We start from the raw sequence: 23412 nt of genomic DNA on the forward strand, positions 1-23412 counted from the left end.
AATTTCTTCTTTGGTCCAGAAGTTTTTTTTTCTTCATCTAGTTTTTTGTTTTTTTACATAACTAGTCAGTCATGTCACCTGAGAATGAAGAGATTTATTCCTTCCTTCCTGATCAGTATACCTTTATATAACCTCTCATTGCCTTTGTTTTGGCTTCCAATATAAAATTGAAAGGGAGTTGTAAGAGGGAACATCCTTGCCTTCTTCATTGTAGAGCGAGAGTTTCTAGTTTTTCTCTTGTAACTGTGATAGTAGGTGTAGGATGTTACTTAGATCATCAGTTTGAAGATATTTTTCTGTGTTTAGGTTATCATGAGATTTTTATCATGAATGTTGGATTTTGTCAGAATAGATGAGATCATGAGTTGTTTTTTTGTTTGTTTGTTTTTTAATTTATTTCACTGCACTGGGTCTTAGTTGTGCTATGTGGGGTCTTTAGTTGCAGCTTCAAACTCTTAGTTGAGGCTTGTCGGATTTAGTTCCCTGACCAGAGATTGAACCCAAGGCCCCTGCCTTGGGAATATGGAGTCTTAGCTACTGGACCACCAGGGAAGTCCCCAAGAGTTGGTTTTTAACCTGCTGATGACATGGATTATATTAATTAGTTTTTAAATGTTAAATTGGCATTGCATTCCTTGGATCATTTTCAGGTGGTCACAGTGTATAATTCTTTTCCAGCAGTTTTTGAAACAGCTTACCGATAACTTTGTTAGGATTGTTGCAACTATGTTCTTGAGAGGTATTGATCAGTGGTTTTCTTGTACTGTCTGTTTTGGTATTTTTCTCATGGAATTAGTGTGAAACTATTTCCTCATTTTTGTTTTCTGAAAACAATTATTAGAGAATCGAATAATCTCTTTGTTAATGTTTGTCAGATTTGACTAGTGAAGCAACCTGGGCAAATGGCATTTCCAGAAAATTTGGAAGTATATTCATCATTGATTCAGTTTCTTTAATAGATGTAGACCCATTCAGACCATCTATTCTTGATAACTTTGCTTACGTGAAATCTGTTTTGATACTAGTACAGTTGTTTATTTATTTATTTTTTGATTGTTCGGTATGTGGGATCATGGGATTCAGTATGTAGGGATTTGATGTGGGATCAAATGCATGTAGTGGGGGCGGGCTGTCTTAACCACTGGACCACCAGGGAAGTCCCTACTATTAATCTATATGCCTGTTTGTATTTAAAGTGGGTTTCTTGGAGACAGCATATAACTGAGTCCTGTTTTTTGATCCAGTCTGATAATCCTTCTTTTAATTGATGCATTGAGACTATCGATGTTTAACATATTGATACAGTTGGATAAACATTTAACATATTTGTTACCATTTTCTTTTCACTGGCCTTGTTCTTCCTATTTAATCTTCCAGTCTGCTTTTTGTGGTTTTAATGATGCATTTTATATGATCCTTTCTCTCTCCTTTGTTAGCATATCAGCTATCTTTGTTCCTTTTAATTTTTAATGTATTTGCACTAGAGTTTCCGATATGTATTTAAAACTAATTCAAGTCCACTTTCAAGTGACACTGTATGGCTTCATGCGTAATTGCTTTCTCTCCATTATATTATTGTTCTCATTTTAGTTTTACATAAGCATACATAAATGAGTGTGTTTAAAAATGCATCATGAGTACATTGTTGCCGGGTTTTGGGGGTTTTTTTTTCGGTATAAACTGTTATCTGTTAAATCTGAATACACAGCTTTTTGGAATAGATACAAAAATGGGAATCTTCTGCATGAAAAGATGCTCAGTATCAATAATGGTCAGGGAAATGCAAATCAATATCACAATGACATACCACCTCACACCTGTTATTATATCTTTTATGAAAAAGACAAGAAATAAGTATTGGTGAAGATGTGGGAAAAAGGGACCCCTTGTGCACTGGTGGTGGGAATGTATATTGTTGCAGCCACTGTGGAAAAGAGCATGAAGAATCCTTATAAAACAAAAATGGTACTATCATATAATCAGCAATTCCATCACTGTGTATTTATCTAAAGGGATTGAAGTAATCATCTCAAAAAGATCTGTACCCCATGTTTATTGCTGCAGTAGTTATAATATCCAAGACTTAGAAACAACCTAAGTGTCCATTGATAGATGACTGGATGACAATCATGTCATATATATGGAATACTATTCAGTTTTATTCAACCATAAAAAAGGAGGAAATTTTCCCACTTACGACAATATGATTGGATTTTGAGGGCAGTGTACTAAAGTGAAATAAGTCAGGGAGAGAAAGACAAATCCAGTGGTCCCTCAGTTTCCACAGAGGATTGGTTCCAGTTTCCACAGAGGATTGGTTCCAGTTTCCACAGAGGATTGGTTCCAGGATCCCATGCATATACTGAAATCTGTGGATGCTTAAGTCCCTTCTGAAGTTTCCCATTTGAAATGGGATGAACTTCCCATTTGAATGAACTTCATTCATTCAACTAAAGATCATCTAGTGCTCTGTATTTACTGAAAAATATCCCTCTGTGAGTGAATCCAGGCAGTTATAACCCATGTTGTTCAAGAATCTTAAATAAAAAATCAACACTACACCAAACTCAGATGCAAACAATAGATTAGTGATTGCCAGAACAGGAGAAGATAGGTAGATAAAATGAGTGAAGGATATTAGAAGTTATAGATGTCTAGTTGAGAGATGATTAAGACTTGTGGATGTAATTCACAACTTTATGACTTTAGTTAACAAAACTAAATTGTGTATTTAGAAGTTTCTAAGAAAGTAGAGGTTGGCTAGGGTATGGAGGATTTGGAACGCTTGTGGTATTGCTGGTGGAAATGTAAAATGGTGGAGCTGCTATGGAAAATGGTATGACAAAATCTTAAAAAATTTAGCACAGATTTAACATATAACCCAGCAATTTCACCTTTAAGCATATACCCAAAACATTTTAAAGCAAGGACATGAAGATACATTTGTACAGCCATGTTCACGTTAGTGTTATTCACCATATCCACAGGTCAAAACAACCCAAATGTCCATCAACCACTGAATGGACAAACAGGTGTTGTATACATACACTGGAATATTATTCATAAAAAGGAAGGAAATTTTGATAACTGCCACAACATGGGTGAATCCTGTGAACAACATAAATGTACTTTATACTTTTAAAGAATGTACTTAGAGATGGCTAAAGCAGCAAATTTATGTATGTCTTTAAAAAATAGTAAAGGTGAGCTAATTCTGCCCACAGGATTAACACTTAAGGAAATGACTTTGGTGTAAATAAAGTGATGAGTTTTTTAAAATTTGGGTACTTCTTATCTGCCTTTTAAGCATTTAAGAAAATGTGATATTTAATAAAAATGCTTGGTCCTTTGAATATCTACCAGTTTTGCATCTGCAGTCAAGCAACCATGGATCAAAAATATTTAAAAATCCCAGAAAGTTCCAAAAAGCAAAACTGGTATCCTCTGTGGATTTTGCAACCAATTTCAATCAACTACTAAGTGCCTGGATAGCCTTAAGTCCAGCCAGTTCTAAATTTGAAATTTCCTGAGCAAGCGGAGGCCCCTCTGTTCATAACTGGGCCCAGGCTGCTCCGAGAGCCTGGCTGACCTTTCCCTTGTTTACAGGGAGTGTTGAGAATACTGAGGACAGGAGCATCCACATTTCCCAACAATATTTCCATTCCAGGCATGGCTCTTTACTTCCTCCTGCTCTCCCCTCTGGCAGATTCTTCTTGTACCAGAGTACTCCTCCCCACTAGAGGCAGCCTGAGGGAGCCACACTCAGTTCAGTTCTGCCCTTCACCACATTCCTCTTCAGGATCCATCTGACAGTGAAACCTGGTCTCCCACTCTGAGCACCAGGCTTGATTCTGGTCCAGGCCTCAGGGTCCCTCCTCAAAACTCCAGACCTGGAATCCAGTTGCCTATGTGCCACCTTCACTTTGGGGATCTCAGAATCCCCTTATCCAAAATCCAACTCATAATCTTCCCTGAATCCTGTTTCTCCCACCAAATTCCCCATCTCCATTCTCCTAGGTGTTTGGGCAAAATATCTGGGTGGTTATTTACTTCGATCATTAAGATCCATCAAGAACCTGCATTAATCTCCAGGCTACTGCCACTTCTAGAACTGTCCACCGCCAGAACTGCCCTCCTGTGGCCTTGTCACTGGTTTTCCCCCTCCACTTTCTTTTTTTTTCCCCCATTTATTTTTATTAGTTGGAGGCTAATTACTTTACAATATTGTAGTGGTTTTTGCCATACCTTGACATGAATCAGCCGTGGATTTACATGTGTTCCCCATCCCGGTCCCCCCCCCCCCCGACCTCCCCGCCTCCACTTTCATCATGCCTTGTCCCTCGCAGTCTGCTCGCCCGGAGCAACTTCTCAAATACTTTGAAAACCACAGCTCAGAGTCCCTCCTCTCTTCCAATATGATTCCCAGGAGCCCCCTACTGAAGAGCCAGCTGCTCGGACTGCTATCCCGGTGTGCCTCCTTTCACACTGCTTCCTGCGGACACGAGCGGGAACCCAGGTTTCCAGAATGCTCTTGACTGACGTGTACCTCCAAGGCTTTGAATATGCGTGTCCCGCTGCCTGTAACACTCTTCCACCTTTCATCATTCCCTGTCAGAACTGGGGACCCTATATCTATAACTGCCCGGCTGTTTTGGAAACAGAGGCATGCACTCCTATAGCCCGAGCTGGACACCCTTCGTTTTTAAGTAGGGTTGAGGCTGAGGGTTTGGATAACCGACGTTCACCTGGGCCTGGGCCTTCAGCACGGCCGTGGGAAGGTGTGGGCGGAGCAGTGCCGGGGCTACCCGGGAGATAAAGGGTGGACCCGAGCAGGACACCGGGGATGCTCCGCAGCGCCCACAGTGAACGTCAGACCCACCACTGTGCAGTGGGGACCTCTTCCTCTCTTCCATTTTAAGTGACCTCGAATCCCTGTCCAGCGAATGGTATCAAAAGCAGTCTTAATAACCGCCATGTGCAAGATGCCGGAAGTCCCACACCGACACGTTGCACGCTCTCGGAAATGCTACTCTTCTGGTCTTTAGCTCATCCCCAACGCCGTCTGCAACCTACTGAGCCTGTCAGTCTGGGAAGTGTTTGCATCATGGCGGCATCTGCAGGGATGGTCGGTGCATCCTAATATCCAGAAATTAGCTAAGTGGTATTGTGGGCAGACAAGGGTGAAATGCATTAAAGATAAGAGCAAAGCCTACGGTTAATGGAGTAAAAGAAGAGGCCTTAAACTCAGGATTCGCAACGTATAAACGGAGGCATGATTATAGTCAAAATGTTGAAAGAGCGTTGGCACAGTGCCTAGTTTTTATTTTATTACATGTTTTGTCTATATGACTACCTCGATGAAAATCTTGGAGAGAAATTTTAACTGCACTGAATCTTAATTGTGTCATATGGGATCTAGGTCTAGCAATGGAGCCCTGTCCCCTGCAGTGGAAGCACAGTGGCCTAACCACTACGTCCGCCAGGGAAGTTCCAGTGCCATTCTAAATATTAGTAGAGATTAATGATTTCCACAGGAGGCACCTGACTCAGATCAACCAACCCCTCTACTTCTTGGGCAGAGGAATACTTAGTCCCGAGTGCCTTCTCCTGCCAGCCCCTCCATTTACACCACACTTTCCTGCTCTGTATCTCCGACCATGACCACTCCTTCCCCTTAGTTAAACCCAAATATCACCAATCTTTACATGAACTTTACTAAATCATCATCTTTCACCCTCCCACAACACCACTGCTGGGCCTACAAACTTCCCTTGAGACATAAACCAAGATTTATTGTAGATCTCACCATTTTTGTATTCTTTACAACTCTACCAAGATAATATTACTGATCCCCCAAATTACAGATGTTTTCTTGGCTAATGCCATAAAAAAGAGTAAACCTAATTATGGGCCGACCTGTAAAAACTCCTTTCACCTGGAGTTATGGTCCTTCTCTGCTTCTCTAATGGATACTTTCTTAGATTCTGTATCTGTCAGTTTGGCAGCAACTGATCACAGGGCCAACGAGTTGTGTTTCTACTATAAATAGCCTCCCTGGAGCACACCATTCACGTGTAGATTCAGGGCTCTGCCACCTTCCACTTACACGCATGCGATTGTTTCTCCTGTCCTAAATCAACCCAGGGCCAGGAACCAGATGACTAGGAAAAAGGCTTTTAACCCAGCCCTGTCTTGCCTTTAATGCAGAAACCCCAACAAAGCCTGTGTTCTAGGAATTCCCATTCTTCCCCCTATTTCTCCCTCCCGATTACCCTGGTCACCAAATATAGGGATATGTTATTAGAGAGGTGGAAAGGACCAAATGAACAGAAATGATAGGGAAAACTTAATGTATTTTGGACACAATATTAGTAATTGTACAAGTGTCAAGAATGGTGTGAATTCTTCAAACTTTCTGAAAACTGCATAAACTGATACAAAGGAGGATAGAGTATGTGGATGTTAATGGTATTTGTGAGATAGCTTATTTTTTAAAAAACTATTAACCTAATTTAAGATATTAAAGATTCCTATTGCACGCCACTTAACAACAAGAGGTGGGCTCTCTTCTGAGTTATCAATACAAGGATCAAGAAAGTTGCGTTAAAAATAAAAGAATGAAAAAATATAGAAGAATGGTCAACAGAAAAACACAAATCAGTATCATTTTTTTTCCAGGTTAACATTTAATAGAGATCATTGTTTATAACTGATTGGAAAAGGAAAGGGGGCTGCAGAGGATGATGATTGGATGGCATCACCTACTCAATGGACATGAGTTTCAACAGACTCCGGGAGATAGTGAAGGACAGGGAGTCTTGGTGTGCTGCAGTCCATGGGGTTGCAAAGAGTCCGACATGATTAAGGACAGAACATCATTGTTTATAAATTGGACCTATGACATGCAAATTAATAATTCCTGTATAAGACACTCTGAAGAAGGGAATGGCAATCCACTCCAGTATTCTTGCCTGGAGAATTCCATGGACAGAAAGCCTGGCAGGCTATAGTTCATGGGGTCGCAAAGAGTCGGACACCACTGAGTGACTAACACACGAACACACACACAAGACACTACTGCACAGCCCACTCACAGTGCCTACCAGCCCTGCTCTAGGACACGATTTCTTCTGGTTCTGTTCTTCACTTCGCTCATATCCTGTGCTTTATGGGAGTATGTGAAATGCTGCTCTGACATTTCAGTGAGCATTTGTCTTTATACTGATGCCCTTGCTTACTGCATGTGTCGCTTACAGCAGCAGTTTAATGGGCTCTGCAGGGCTGGAGAGACCATGCATTCAGGAAGCCTGTGCGCAGTTGATAACAGACCAGTTACATGCCTTAGGAAGGTAGTCAGGAGACAGATCTGTAGGTTTGCTTCTCCATATTCTGATACCATGAGCTAATGGGAACAAGGTTTAGAGGGTCTTAGTGTGCTAATGGGCTTCCCAGGTGGCTCAATGGGCAAAGAAACTGCCTATAGTGCAGGAGACACCAGAGTCAGGGGTTCGATTCCTGGATTGGGAAGATCCCCTGGACGAGGCCATGGCCATGGCAACTCCAGTATTCTTGCCTGGACAGAGGAGCCTGGTGGGCTACAGTCCATAGGTCGCAAAGAGTTGGACACGAGTGAAGTGAGTGACTGCAGCATACTGCTTTTAAATGTTAAAAAAAAAGTAGTATAAAATAAATGATAGTTTTCTCACAGACTTTAAAATAAGCAAAGGAAATCACTGAACATGTGTACATTAACTTTAAAAAACAACAATAAAATAGATTTGATAATTTTGGAATTAAGTAAGATTAAAGACTCATAATTTAGGTATGTAATAAATGCTATTGGCAGTTCAATATAGATATTTACACATGTATATACATTATATCTAGACTTCACTAAAATTGCTGGTATTTCCAATTACAAAAATTGAGTAAGACTTTAAAAAATAGAGCACACTCAATTATCCAGAGAGAAATAGACCTTTAAAAAAAAAAGAGCTATCAGTATTTAAAGTCAGAAAAATTTGAAATTATTTGAGTGAAAACAGCTGATGAAAATAAGTTTTAATTATTTAAATACTTAATGCTGGCCATTAGAAACTGATACTATATTTCCTTTTAGGGTTAATTAATATCCAGCACTTAAGAGGTCCCCAAAACATTCACAGATGTTGAGATAAATATTTGAATGCCACTGAGAACAGACTCATAGAATGACAATCACTTTAGCAAACTGTTTTCCTTGCCCTACAGGCAAAGCAGAACTGAGAGATACGAGTGTCCTTGATAATGAGCACAAAGGGGCTGAATGCTGGAAAACTTGTGGCCAAAAGGACAGAGGTGTTCACCATCCACTGCCCTCGGGTTGCAACTAGAGTCAACCAAATTGTCAAAACAATGTAGATTGTATAGAATGTAACAAAGGCGCTTACCAGGATCAGGACAGTGCCTGTGGCTTTGACCACATGGGAAGGTCTTGGGGAGAGTCGATTGCTGCAAATGTGTTGGATTCGCTGTTTGTGTCTGCACAGGAAAAGAACTATAGTGCTACTGGCCCAAACCATAAAACCTAAACTTGTAATATCAAGGGAAAAATACATGATTGTGTATAATGCGCCTACAGAACCCTCTATCATATGCCAAGAACAGTATCCATGATTATTTCTCATACTGAAGTTCTTCTCATTCAGTGGACCATTTACTATTATAAGAATACATGAATTTATCAACATATGCACAATCCAGCAAAGGAAACAGCAGAAGGCAATGAATCTTAGAGCTCTCATCTGGTGTTCCATCCACCTCCAGATACTGGGCTTGAGCTTAATGGCCTGGAAGCCATTGAAGAGGCAGATGGTGCTAAAGGAAACTCCCGTGCCTACTCTGTGGAAATAGAAGACAAGTTTACATCCAGTGTCATCCAGGAAATACCTCCATCCGAAAGCTGCCAGTGTCTGTGGTATGCCTTTAGAGAAAAGAACCATGGCATTGGCGATGACCAGTTGCATGAGGATTGGGTCTATGGGTCTCAAACTATGTCCAGTGAGCAAAGTGAAGTTATAAAGACAAAAGAGGGAGATATTTCCCATGAGGCCAATTCCTGTCTGAATGAGAAATATAGTCCCCATTTCCAAGCTGGCAGAAAACATCACATCAGTGCCTAGAGGGCACTCATTTTACTGAAGTTAGAGGAATGAAGAGTTAAAAGGATGAAAAGAAGTGTGTCATAATCACCATGTCCCTCAGTTTTCAACATTAAGCCTGCATCTTGTATAATCTCACATTAGTTAAGTGGGCACTTAGAATTTTTGCTCATGTGTGCAAAGGCAATAGAAGTGAAGACTACAATCATGAAGTCACCTGCTGTGTGAGTGGAAGTGGCCAAACTGCCAACAGGAAGCTCTGAGGCTGCAGAGATGTGTGAGGGAGTTATCTACGTACTGATACAGCTCTTCCCCACAATACACCCTGAGAAGAAAAATGTAAGATACAAAACATGTATATGTTTCCAGTTTTTTCTTTTTAAGAAAGTAGGGGAATATAAATCGAGGCAAAGATTTCACAGGATACAAGGATAAACTAGGCTTCGTGAAGGAGTTTTACACATATAAATATGTCACATAATTGTTGAAAAATATTAATCAAAATTAGATATCAAGATTCAAATGAAAAAAATCTCCCTGGTTGCCCATCAGCACAATGTTCTATGTATACTTGTAAAAAAAAAAAAAAATTGCAAGTTACACAGAGGCATATATGAAAATAAAAGTGAAAATAATGAAAAAAAATGAAAATAAGATATATTAAACATTTGTCCATACTCACATTTTGCCAGTTATTTGGCATTAATTATTACAAACGTATGCAAAGTGTATTAATATAATTGGCAAATAAGACTTTCATCATAAGGCAAAAGAATATACAAATATTTTAAATGAAAACTCAAATTCCTATACATTTTTCAAAGAAATAAGGCATATATTAATAGTACCTAATTTTAAGACATGTTTCTTCCCCCCTCCCCCCGCCGCACTGAGTCTTTCTAGACACTGAACACATCTATGGTTAGCAAATGTAAGCTTTTGAATCGATAAACAAGGTCCTACTGTATAGCACAGAGAACTATATTCAGTATCCCACGATAAATCATAGTGAAAAAAAAATATATATATATATATTTGCTGTACAGCAGTGATTAGCACAACATTATAAATCAACTATACTTCAATTTAAAAAAATCTGTGGTAACAACCACCTAAGATACCAAGATTATGATATCTAAAGCCATTTCTTGCTAATAGTAAAATATCTTGAAGAGATATAATGCTTCTGGTGTGGGGCAGAAAACATCCAACATGTCCCTATAACTTCTTGTCAAACACAATAGTTAGCCACACGTTTCTTTAAATAATTTCCCTGACATCGGAGATGAAATGAACCTTACTTTTCTCTAAATAAATATTAACTTTAATCTAATAAGAACAGAACTTTATTATTATTTTTTAGAATAGAACTTTAAAGGCATATTAAGACAGATTGCTTTTAACCCAACATACTCTCTCCCCCCGCCCCAAAACAAAACACAGACACCAGATGTCAGCTCAGCTGCTGGGAGCTCATCTTCTCTATCTTATTTTTGGCCATTTGCCTGTAGCATGAAACCATGACAGTGAAAACTGTGAGGCTTCCTATGTTGAGTCAGAGACAAAGGAGAAAGAGAGATGGCAGGTGGTTTCAATACAGGTGAATGAGGGTAGCACTATGCTGAGGGTATCCTGGAAAAAGCCTATCCTGCCTGCTGTATAGCACAGGGAACTCTACTGTGTTCTGTAATAAACTAAATGGGAAAAGAATCTGAAAAATATATGTATATGTATAACTGAATCACTTTGCTGTACACCTGAAACTAGCACACTATAAATCAACTATACTTCAATATGAAATAGAAAAAAATTAAAAATCTGTCCTGAATGTGTCTGTATTACATGTGTGTGTATAGTTTTATATTCCAATCCCCCAAAACAGAATTTTTTTCCATTCGGATGACTGAATTTTCTAATGAAGTTTGTCTCAAAATCTGACACTTACCTGAAACACATCACTACTTACCTGACTGGTGTTTCCCATCAGCACAGTAGATGCCTGGGCAGCAGCTGTGCAGGTGTGAAAAGGGGCATCTCAACCCTGAAATAAGGCTTTGTGTTTCTATGACCTCATCTCCTTGTTGGGAAGTAATTAGCATGTCACCTGTAATGGCAGTGACAAGGTCTGCAAAGGGAGTGGTGAGTATCTGAAAACCATCTGTGAATTGTGCACATGAGCAAAGCTATTAAGGTGAGAAAGGTATCTAACAGAAATGGCAGAAACAGAGGAGTGAAATCACTTGTTCAAAATGAACAATAATCCCAGTGGAAGTTAAATGGAGGACACTGAGGTCCCATAAGTGGGAGAAGTCGTACACATGGCTGTGTGAAATTTTTAGTTCCTTTGTTAGTCTTGTCTTCAAAATATAATTGTTGTTTTTATGCCTGAGACTCTGGGGTACTGAAAATGAAGGGAAGACCTTCATTGTGATTCAAACAGACAGGAATATTACAGAGACACTGAGTGCTTCATGAAACATTCATTCTATAGCTTATGTGGGTCATGCCCTTTCTTGGGGTGCAGAGGCTAGGTCAGTACACAAACCATTACAATGATTCTGCCACCTTGAAATTTTTATCCTGGTTGAGGGAAACAGACCATAAGTGAGGTGCTCAAGTTATTACACTGTACATTATTAGATACTGATGGGTTGTATGCAGAAGAGAAAAGGACAGGAGTGTAGTAAAACACAAAAGTAGGCATGGGTCACAAAACTGAAAAGGATATTCATAGTAGGACTCAAACTGATTATGCTATTTTAGAAAATGCTTTAGTAATGGAAATCAACCCTAAATATTCATTGGAAGGACTGATGCTGAAATTGAAGCTCCAATACTTTGGCCACCTGATGAGAAGAGCCGACTCACTGGAAAAGACCCTGATACTGGGAAAGACTGAAGGCAGGAGAAGAAGGGGGCGACAGGATGAGATGGATGGATGGCATCACCAACTCCATGGACATGAGTTTGAGTAAAGTCCGGGAGATGGTGAAGGACAGGGAAGCCTGGTGTGCTGCAGTCCATGGGGTCACAAAGAGCTGGACAGGACTGAGTGACAGAACAACAAGATGAGAAAAAACAGGTTTATTTCTTCCTTTGCAGTTTTCTCTCTATACATATGTGCATGTACTCAGTCGCTTCAGTCTTTGCAACTCTTTGCAACCCTATGGACTGTAGCAGCCAGACTCCTCTGTCCATGGGATTCTCCAGGCAAGAATGCTGGAGCGGGTTGCCATGCCCTCCTCCAGGGGGTCTTCCCAACCGAGTGATTGAACCTGCGTCTCCTGAATCGCAGCTAGATTCTTTACCTACTGCTGAACCCCTGAAGAACCCCCTGTGTGATACAGTGATAATCCTTTCATCCCTGAGCTTGGGCGAAATATTTTAATAAGGAATCTTTATTTTTATGTCTGTGGTAGGGTTTGGTTGTTAATACTTATTAGAAGTTTAAGGAAGTTTCCTTCTATTTCTAGTTGGTTTTAAAAATGTCAAGAAAGGTTGAAATTGCATAAATATTTAATTCACTTAGGTTGATTATATAAAAGATCTCATTTCTTACTAAGTAGTGAAACACATGAAACAATTTTTCCATTTAAAAAATTTTGATACAATTTCCAACTTACAGAAAAGCCACAAGAATTTTAAATATATATATGTGTGTAAACACATTTTCCAAATTTAATAATTATCTTTTGCTGCATTTACTTTTTTCTTTCACCACACACATATCATATACATGTATGTATATGTTTATATATACATATATATTTTTTCTGAACAACTAGCATATAATTTAAATTTTTCCTATATACCATGAATACTTCAGTGCATAATTCCTTTAGGCATAGAAAACTTCTTATACATAATCAGAGTTCTGTAATAAAATCAGGAATTTCAATATTGACACAATACTATTATTTAAAGAACATACATATTACATTATCATTTGTCCCAATATTCCTCTTTGTATTTTTCTTTCTGTAGGACCAAATGAAATTAATGCATTACATTTAGTTTTCATGTTACTTTATAAAAGTCCTTTCACAAAACAGTTCCTCAGCCTTCAGCTGAGTTCTTTAGACTTGTCATTTTTTACATGACAGGCCCACTAGTTTGAAACTTTCCCCTCTAGTTCTCTAATGTTTTCAACTTATCTGAATAAGTTTTAAGATTTTTTGCAGGGAAAATGTCTTTTTTTTTAATTTTTAGGGAAAACGTTTTTCTCACAGTTTTGTATAGGAGAAAGGTGTTCGTATTTTTCAAAACTGATTATTTTTGCCACTTAAATTTTGTCAGGCTTCTAGACTTTAAATATAGTACTTTTTCTATTATATTTAATAATTAATTAGGAGATATTTTGAAAACATATAAATATCCTGATCACTGACAATTTTCTATCACTAGTTTTAAAAACCACTGAGTATTTTCTAACTCTCTCAGTCCATACATTTTACCTGATATTCTACTGACCTCCCATTTCCTCTATTAATCACTCATATAGAGTTTCATTCATTTAGTCACATACACATGAATTTGTGGATTCTTAAATATTTGATTTTTTTTTCTTAATCCTCCATTAGGACAATTTCTTATTGTCCAATCGGTTCAGTTCAGTCACTCAGTTCAATCGTTACCAACTCTTTGCAACCTTATGGACTGCAGCACACCAGGCCTCCCTGTCCATCATCAAATCTCGGAGTTTCCCCAAATTCATGTCCATTGAGTTGGTGATGCCATCCAACCAATTTCTCATCCCATCGTCCCCTTCTCCTCCTGCCTTCAATCTTTCCCAGCATCAGGGTCTTTTCCAATGAGTCAGCTCTTCATATCAGGCGGCCAAAATACTGGAGTTTCAGCTTCAGCATCAGTCCTTCCAATGAACACTCAGGACTAGTCTCCTTTAGGAGGGACTGGTTGGATCTCCTTGCAGTCTAAGGGACTCTCAAGAGTCTTCTCCAACACCACGGTTCAAAAGCATCAATTCTTTGCCACTCAGCTTTCTTTATAGTCCAACTCTCACATCCATACATGACTACTGGAAAAACCGTAGCTTTGACTAGATGGACTTTTGTTGACAAAGTAATGTCTCTGCTTTTTAATATGCTGTCTACGTTGGTCATAACTTTTCTTCCAATGAGCAAACATCTTTTAATTTCATGGCTGCAATCACCATCTGCAGTGATTTTGGAGCCCCCCAAAATAAAGTCTCTCACTGTTTCCATTGCTTCCCCATCTATTTGCCATGAAGTGATGGGACCAGATGCCATGATCTTAGTTTTCTGAATGTTGAGCTTTAAGCCAAATTTTTCACTCTCCTCTTTCACTTTCATCAAGAGGCTCTTTAGTTCTTCACTTTCTGCCATAAGGGCAGTGCCATCTGCATGTCTGAGGTTATTGATATTTCTCCCAGCAATCTTGATTCCAGATTGTGCTTCATCCAATCCAGCATTTCGCATGACATACTCTGCATATAAGTTAAATAAGCAGGGTGACAATATACAGCCTTGATGCAATCCTTTCCTAATTTGGAACCATATCAGGGAATGTTTGACGGGAGGATTCCTACGTGCTGTTTCTCATAAATCCTCTGTTCCTTATCAGCTTCTGCCAGAAGCGAGTAGAACTGCACGCAGCTCTCAGGACTGAGGCCATTGTGTGAGACAGGCTTGGGTCTCCTTTAGTAAAACATTCTTTTTACGACAAAACTGCTTCGTCTCGCCCCCTTTCTTGAGATGTGGATTGTCTCCTGACCTTGTGACCATTATTATCCTTTGTTCCCTTGGTAACGGTTACTGTGCGTTTGGTTTTCTGATCTTTATCATTGTCGTAAGAAACTTCTTGTACCACAGCCTACTCACATAAAAATCATTAAAGCACCTTTGCTCCATCAGAGCTTAGGTCCCTGTGTCTTTTTTGTTTCTCTTTCTCTCCTCTCTCTCTCTCTATCTTTTTCTGGCTGACTTTCTGGAGCATGGAGACCCGTCGTGCTCACTTTTCTGCCGGGCTTCTAAGACCCTCTCAAGTGGGCACTTTGTGCCTTCATCCCCTCGAGGGGGCGCCTGGTGCCTTCGTGAGCGATGCAAGTCCTGTGTCAAGGGCTTTATTGGTCTTCTGCGTAAACCAGGGAATATCAGCCTCTTTCTCTCTTTTACTTTCTTATTGTTGACTCCATACCACCAGGTTCCGGTCCATTAAAGGACCCCATCAGAACCAGTCTGTTGTTCCATGTCCAGTTCTAACTGTTGCTTCCTGACCTGCATACAGATTTCTCAGGAGGCAGGTCAGGTGGTCTGGTATTCTCATCTCTTTCAGAATTTTCCACAGTTTGTTTTGATCCACACACTCAAAGGCTTTGGCATAGTCAATAAAGCAGAAGTAGATGTTCTTATGGAACTCTTTTGCTTTTTCGATGATCCAATGGATGTTGGCATTTTGATCTCTGGTTCCTCTGCCTTTTCTAAATCCAGCTTGAACATCTGGAAGTTCATGGTTCACATACTGTTGTTCACATATTGTTCATTATTGTTAGTGAAAATCTTTTCCCAAAGTGTCCTTGCCATTTCACATTCCCAAATCAGTGACTGTTATATTCTTGCCAATGTTTGGTGTCATCAGTGTTTATTGTTTTATGCTTTCCTCTGCATTTGGAATGATCTGTAATTGAGGTTTTAATTTTCTTTTTTTTTTTTTTTTTTGGTACCAAATTACTTTATTTGAAGGAACGGTACTAAAGAAAGAACTTAAGTAGATGTTTTGCTACAACTTATAGAAAAGGTGAAGGTAACCCAAATATGCATGCACTGCGTTGGTGACCAGGAGTCACCCCTGTGGCAGTGGGAAGCCAGCCTGAGGCTCAGCGCTCACTGTGTCCCAGGGTGCGCTTGTCGAAGAGGCCCTCTGCCATGCCAGATCCAGGGGCCCCCATCTTGCGCGGGTTGGTTAGTGGTCACCCAGTTCTTTGATGGCTTCCACCTGCTCATTCAGGTAATGAGTCTCAATGGAATCACACAGATGGGGGTCGTGTTTTTCAGTGGCAAGTTTGTGCAGTTCCAGTAGTGAACATTCCATTGCATTCAGCCCATTCTCCCAGTCATCACGGTCTGGTTTCCTGATATCCTGAAGCAAGATTCGGCCGCCTCGCTGGTTCTGCAGCTTCATTAGTCTCTCAGCATGTTTCCTCTCCTCATGAGATGGGTGAAGAAAGTACTCGGCAAAGTTCTTCAAAGCCACATCATCGCGGTCAAAATAGTAGGACATGGACAGGTACACATAGGAGGCGTAGAGCTCCAGGTTGATCTGGCGGTCGATGGCGGCCTCCGAGTCCTGCTGGTAGTTCTGGCGCACCTGCCAGGGGGATGCGGTCGTCCTGGCGGGCGGATGAGAAGGGGCGGTGGCGGTGGCGGCGACGGCTGCGCTGCGCTGGAGCAGCGGCGGGGACCTTGGGCCGGTGGGAGGGTGCTGTCAAGTGGTGACGAGGGCTGGCTCTGAGTGGCCGGCCGGGGTGGGCGGGGGGGACGAGCAGCCGGGTTCCGTTCAAGCACTGTTGAAGCAGGAAACCGCGGCGACTCTCCGCGAAGACTGTCGGTTTTAATTTTCATTTCCCTTATGACTGATAAAGTGAAAACACTTGAACATAGTTTGTGAAACATATAATGCACTTGCTTCAACATAAAATTTCACGATTTTGTTCATTGTACTCAGAATATGTGAGTTACTGTTCATTTATTTAGGAACTATAACCAAAGTATTCATTGGCCAAAGGTTTAATGTTCCCAATTTACTCTCAAAACATTAAAAAGAAAATGTGTACACATGGAGAGAAAATATTTATAAAACCAAGATAAAAGAGTCTTCACTCATAAAGAATATGAACTAATTCTATAGAAAATATATCTCAAACTTGATTATAAAAATATTCCCTTAAGATCAGGAATCAAAAGAAGATGGCCACTCTCTGCACTGATACCATATGTTACTGGAGGTGCTACTGGAGGTCTTGCCTCATACAATAAGGCAAGACAAAAAATATGTAACAATTCCTCAAAACTTCAACTACTTCCACAAATGTCATCTTCACTATGAGTCCTACTGGGGACACTCTATTTATGATTTCAACCCATCCTAATCCACTGTCACTACTCTTGTTTCTTTTTCTATAGGGTCTTCCATTGCCTTCTGAAATACAATGCAACCTAGTAACTGAGGTGCTCTGTTTATTATATGTTTCCAGCAACTACAATTTAAGTTCCATGAGGGGTACTGATATATGGGAAAAAAAAAGTCCCTGATACACAGAAGATATACAATAGATACTTGCTGAAACACAGTATTCCCATTGACTTATACCAATCTGGGAACTCCCTTTGCTCTACTAACACTATTTCTGCTTTCAACTTCAGAAAACTCCCTGCACTTTGGGAAAAAAACCAAACTGTATTTTTGTGTCAAAACTCTCCTGATGGTTCAACATCCATTCGACAGTCTTGTGTTTACCTCCATTACCTTACTTGGATCTCAATGTCCTCTGCTTAGCTGCCCTTGAGATTGAGTTTTCCATTTTCATTTTTCCTAGTTAAGGTGTTCCCCAGCTACTTTGGTAAGTCTCATTGGAAATTTTTAGTTGGAAATTAATAGTTTCCAGTAATACACACAAGTCACAAATGTCTTTCAAAAGCAGTCTCCACTCCCCTTGTACATACCACCACTGCAATTATAGGTGAAATGATAATCACTCCCTAGCAGAGGGATGACATCATGAAATCAAAATCCTTTTCCTTGGGTTCAAATATCCACTTTCCACTTCTGCATGGATGCTACCCCTGTAATGCAGAGTCCTGACAGCAAATACCCATCAAGTAAGTAACACTTCTCTTCAGATAACTTTCACATTCTTAGAAGGAAAATATCTCAGGGAATCTAACAGTGCCTATTCGGGCTAAAATATTTATGTCTTCTGAGTTTTAAACAGAAGTATTTTTATATTCATGTATGTTGGAAGTTTGTTTGATGAGAAAACAAACTATATTACCACCCTTATCCAACTCTCCCCTCCCAATTTGAGCCCTCTCTGAAGTGATCTCCCCCTCAGCAAGATTTGACTAACTGAAATATTAGGGGGGGAAAAAGTTATACTATAAAGGCTTATTTCTATAAATCTTATATGAAATACACCCCAAATTGGAGGAGTTTTGTAAAAGAGGTAAAAGTGGGTGAGGAGACCATACACATATAGATATATAAATCTCAGAGTATTCAGGTTTTCAACATCTTTCAGAGTTTAGGCTAGTATAAAGAATTACCAGTTGTAAAATTAATAAGTCCTGGGGATGTAATATACAGCATGGTGACTATAGTTGTTGTTCAGTCGCTAAGTTGTGTCCAACTCTCTGCGACCCCATGGACTGTAGTCTGCCAGGCTCCACTGTCCATGGCATTCTCCCAGCAAGAATACTGTAGTGGGCTGCCATTTCCTTCTCAAAGCGTTTAATACTGTATTTGAAAGTTGCTAAGAGTAGATCCTAATAGTTCTTATCACAAGAAAATTGTGATTATGAATGTTGATGGATGTTAACTAGACTTACTGTGGTGATAATTTCCCTATATATGTAAATGAATCATGCTGTACACATGAAACTAGTATGATGCCACATGTCAATTATATCCATTTAAAGAATTGTTAGTTATAAATCACGCTTAATTTATTATGGTTTGTGATAGCAAGTGAAAGATAGGTAAAACTTCTTTCATGGGAATTTGATCCAAAATAATGTATGTTATAGTTGAAAATAATAGAATGTCACCTCAAATTCATTTGGTTTTCTGATGATTTGTGAGTCCTATGTTAAAAGTTTTACTTTTCTAATGACTGCCCCATCATACATATTAGCAGCATTTCTAACTGTATAGTGTCAACACTGAGGTGATTATTGATACTTTATGTCCTACTATATTCTATTCTAATGAATATTTTAATAAATATTTTACTTAAACTAATTTTTAACGTGTGGCCTGTTCCTTCTGCCTTATTTCATTTTTATGAAATAATCTTTTGTCGGTAGCATATACAGTATTGATGTACTCTATCAAAGATTGTAAAAATATAGCCTGTATTTTATCTATGAGATTTGTTATTCATCATTTTAGGTCCTTTAATTTATTATTATTATTTCTTTAGGTCCTGTTTTGAAAGCTCTCTAAGGTGTGAGATAAAAATTTACCTCTAATTTCAACCACTATTACTCTAATACTGTGTGACAAAGTGAAATACTTCATTTCCCAAATAATTAAAGATGCTACAGTTCATAGGGTCGCAAAGAGTCAGACAGGACTGAAGCAACTTAGCAGGCACGTGTGTGATCTTAGCTCCCTGACCATAGATGAAACTCCTACCCTCTGCATTGGAAGGTAAAGTCTTAAACACTGGACTACCAGAGAAGTCTTAGCCTTTGTTAGGGAAAATTTCTTTTAATTGCACGTTTCAAATCTTATTAATTTTTTAAAGTATTTTTAAGTTGCAGAGAAAATTTAGAAGGATTTTCATCTGAATGATATTAAACCATATATTTTCCCTGGTGGCTTAGAGGGTAAAGCATCTGCCTGCAATGCGGGAGACCCAGGTTCGAGCCCTGGGTTGGGAAGATCCCCTGGAGAAGGAAATGGCAACCCACTCCAGTACTCTTGCCTGGAAAATCCCATGTATGGAGGAGCCTGATAGGCTACAGTCCATGGGGTCGCCAAGAGTCGGACACGACTGAGTGACTTCACTTTCAAACCATGTATTTACATAAATGAAGCTTCCCGTAGCTTAGTCAGTAAAGCATCTGCCTGCAATGTGGGAGACCTGGGTTCAAATGGTTCAAATCCTGGGTTAGGAAGTTCCCCTGGAGAAGGAAATGGCAACCCACTCCAGTATACTTGCCTGGAGAATTCCATGGACAGAGGAGCCTGGCAGGTTACAGTTCAGTGGGGTTGCAAGAGTTGGACACGACTTATCACTATCTTTCTTTACATAAATGAAATGGTTTGCAATATTTTAATTCCTTTTTTAGTCTCAAGTGTACCTCTACTGTGTTCATTTTGTCCTGAAGTCAATATATAAAATTAGTTCTTACTTTTGTTTCAATATCCCTTTATCAATTTATAGAATAAATACTCTATTCCTTAACTTCCTGAAAATTTAACCACTTATTAACGTAAAGTAATCTCAGGTATTTGGGAAAATTTCCTTGCTTGATGGTCTGAGAAAATGTTCCAGGCAGCTTTTATTTTATTTTTTTTTAAGATACACATTTTCTTTCAGTGAGGAACTATTTTTGTGAATTCAGTTGTAGTAATGGGAATGGGAGTTAGTCAAAGCATGTAAATATGTTCAATGGAGAGGTATACAATATATGCTTCAGATAAAATACAGATCAAGTTAATGATAATCCTTTCAAACAAATGTAAAAGTATAAAATTTTCTCTTAAACTCTTTGCAGTTTTGTTTTTTCTTAGTTTTACAGGAAGCCTCATTTTCCAACAACCTTAAAATACTGATTTCAAAATATTTATATCCCTGTTTTTATTAATATGGTCATAGGAAATTTTAACATCTTGGAAGGTATTTTTGCTTTGATATTATAGTTCAGTTGTAATATATAGTACAAAAAAAAAAAAAGAAATATATAGTCCAGCTGTGATCCTATAGTGGTTAATACTCTGTGGTGTGAAATATAGAGACCAAACTTCTTTTTCTTTTTGCTGTACCAAGCAGCTTGCAGGTTCTTAGATTTCTGACTGGGGATTGAATTGGGGTCCCAGAAGTGAAAGCATTGAGTCCTAACTACTGGACAACCAGGGAATTCTCCCCATTTTTTTTAAAATGACATGTTTTTATTGCTATATTTGCAGTGACTTTTTAGCATACTCAGGGTGTCCCTGCTGGACCCCCACCCCAACCCAGCCCCAACCCTCCAGCCCACGTCAGAGTATGAGGGAAGCCTTTCCAAGACTCCCTCGGCTTTCTCATATTGGACATGACACAGATGTGGGCTAAACGAAGCTGCTTCAAGGAAGAATTGAGTCATAGAAAGTGCAACAGCCTTCAGTTCGAAGGCCCCCAAACATTTTTAAAAGTATTTATTTATTTGACTGAACCAGGTCTTGGTTGCAGCCACAAGATCTTTAATTGCAGACTGTGAACTCTTAGTTGCAGTATGTGGGATCTAGTTCCATGACCAGGGATCGAACCTGGGCCTCCTGCACTGTGGGCATGGAGTCTTAGCCAGTGGGCTACGAGAGAAGTCCCCCCCAAACATTTTTTAAGTTAAAGTCTTACCTTGTTGTAAGGATAGGACACATACCTATTACATAATACACTGAGGCATATTTTTTTTTTAATTTTTTTAATTATTTTTTTTAATTGGCATATATGTTTAATTATAGATTTGCCTTTGAATTTTAGTAATGTTTTAATTCCATTTTAAGTGAAATAAATTTTTAGTTTTTAAAACTGTAACACAAGATCAATTCATGTATATCTAGCTTTCATTTCTGCCCCTCCAGCTTCTACTTCCTATGCATTGCTATGTCATTTATCTTAATATGGGTTTGGGGTTTGTTCTGACGTGGATTATTAAAGCAGTTTAATACACATACATGTGTATTCATTCGGAAGCCTAAGAAAATTGTAGCATACTATGCCTTCTCTTCCCCATCTGTTCTTTTACTTAAAAACTATATTCTGGAAGTAATTTCATACATGTGTATAGAGAGGTTCCTCATTCAGTTTTACAGATGTCAGTATTCTATTGTGTGAATGGTGCATTACTTATTTCAGTGCAGTTCAGTCACTCAGTCGTGTCCAACTCTTTGCGACCCCATGAACTGCAGCACGCCAGGCCTCCCTGTCCATCACCACCTCCCGGAGTTTACCCAAACTCATGTCCATTGAGTCAGTGATGCCATCTAACCATCTCATCCTCTGTCATCCCTTTCTCCTCCTGCCTTCAATCTTTCCCAGCATCAGGGTCTTTTCAAATGAGTCAGCTCTTCTCATCAGGTGGCCAAAATATTGGAGTCTCAGCTTCAACATCAGTCCTTCCAATGAACACCCAGGACTGATTTCCTTTAGGATGGACTGGTTGGATCTCCATGCAGTCCAAGGGACTCTCAAGAGTCTTCTCCAACACCACAGTTTAAAAGCATCAATTCTTCAGCGCTCAGCTTTCTTTATAGCCCAACTCTCACATCCATACATGACTATTGGAAAAACCATAACCTTGACTAGATGGAACTTTGTTGACAAAGTAATGTCTCTCCTTTTTAATATGCTGTCTAGGTTGGTCATAACTTTCCTTCCAAGGAGTAAGCGTCTTTTAATTTCATGGCTGCAGTCACCATATGCAGTGATTTTGGAGCGCCCCCCCCCCCCAAATAAAGTCTCTCACTGTTTCCATTGCTTCCCCATCTATTTGCCATGAAGTGATGGGACCAGATGCCATGATCTTAGTTTTCTGAATATTGAGTTTTAAGCCAACTTTTTCACTCTCTTTCACTTTCATCAAGAGGCTCTTCTTCACTTTCTGCCATAAGGGTGGTGTCATCTGCATATCTGAGGTTATTGATATTTCTTCCAGCATTCTTGATTCCAGCTTGTGCTTCATCCAGCCCAGCATTTCTCATGATGTACTCTGAATATAAGTTAAAGAAGCAGGGTGACAATATACAGCCTCGACATACTCCTTTTTCTATTTGGAACCAGCCTGTTGTTCCATGTCCAGTTCTAACTGTTGCAAGCAGGACTAGGGCTTAATACAGCTCTCTCCCCTCCGACCCCTGCATTGCCAATATGCTTGGAGTTAGCAGGAGAAGTAAATTCTTGAGAGATCTCCCTAACGCATCAAATGCCTGTCAGATCCTGCTGAACATCATATCCTGTAAAAATCCTAAAGATGCAAAAGAAGCGTCAGGCCCCTACCCATGTCCGCATATCCGTGACTACATCCAGAATTCACGGATACAAAGGCTTTCCGGTGAACTTTCTTGTGCAAAAGTCCTTGTACACGTACTTACAACGCATTTAGCGTTAAATCCCCAGGAATGCAAAGTGTTAAGCACGGGAAAATACAACCACAGTCTCTGCGCGCTGTGACAGCTTGTCTCGCGAGATGACAAGGTCTCGCGGAGGATGTGAGCCCTCCCACCACGGAACGTAGCGAATCCCGGCTCGAGATGGGGTGGGGTCGGGCCTGCGGCTCCGGGAATCAGTTTCAGCCTGGAAACTAAGTTTCCC

General features: G+C 39.6%; 1 protein-coding gene and 1 pseudogene across 1 annotated transcript; both read right to left on the reverse strand.

Annotated features, from left to right (window-relative positions):
- Positions 1-6666: 6666 nt before the first annotated feature.
- Positions 6667-9408, reverse strand: LOC110137828 (vomeronasal type-1 receptor 1). The gene has a single exon (XM_020894486.2). The coding sequence runs from the start codon at positions 9144-9146 to the stop codon at positions 8223-8225; it is 924 nt and encodes a 307-aa protein (XP_020750145.2). The 5' UTR covers positions 9147-9408; the 3' UTR covers positions 6667-8222.
- A 90-nt stretch (positions 9409-9498) lies between these two features.
- LOC110137813 (ferritin heavy chain pseudogene) lies at positions 9499-23199 on the reverse strand (annotated as a pseudogene).
- Positions 23200-23412: the final 213 nt, after the last annotated feature.

This window comes from Odocoileus virginianus, chromosome 20, assembly GCF_023699985.2.
Source record: "Odocoileus virginianus isolate 20LAN1187 ecotype Illinois chromosome 20, Ovbor_1.2, whole genome shotgun sequence".
Taxonomy (NCBI): Eukaryota; Metazoa; Chordata; class Mammalia; order Artiodactyla; family Cervidae; genus Odocoileus; species Odocoileus virginianus.

Excerpts from the sequence above, each read along its gene's own strand:
- LOC110137828 (XM_020894486.2), bottom strand. The coding sequence starts at position 9,146 with ATGTTTTCTGCCAGCTTGGAAATGGGGACTATATTTCTCATTCAGACA.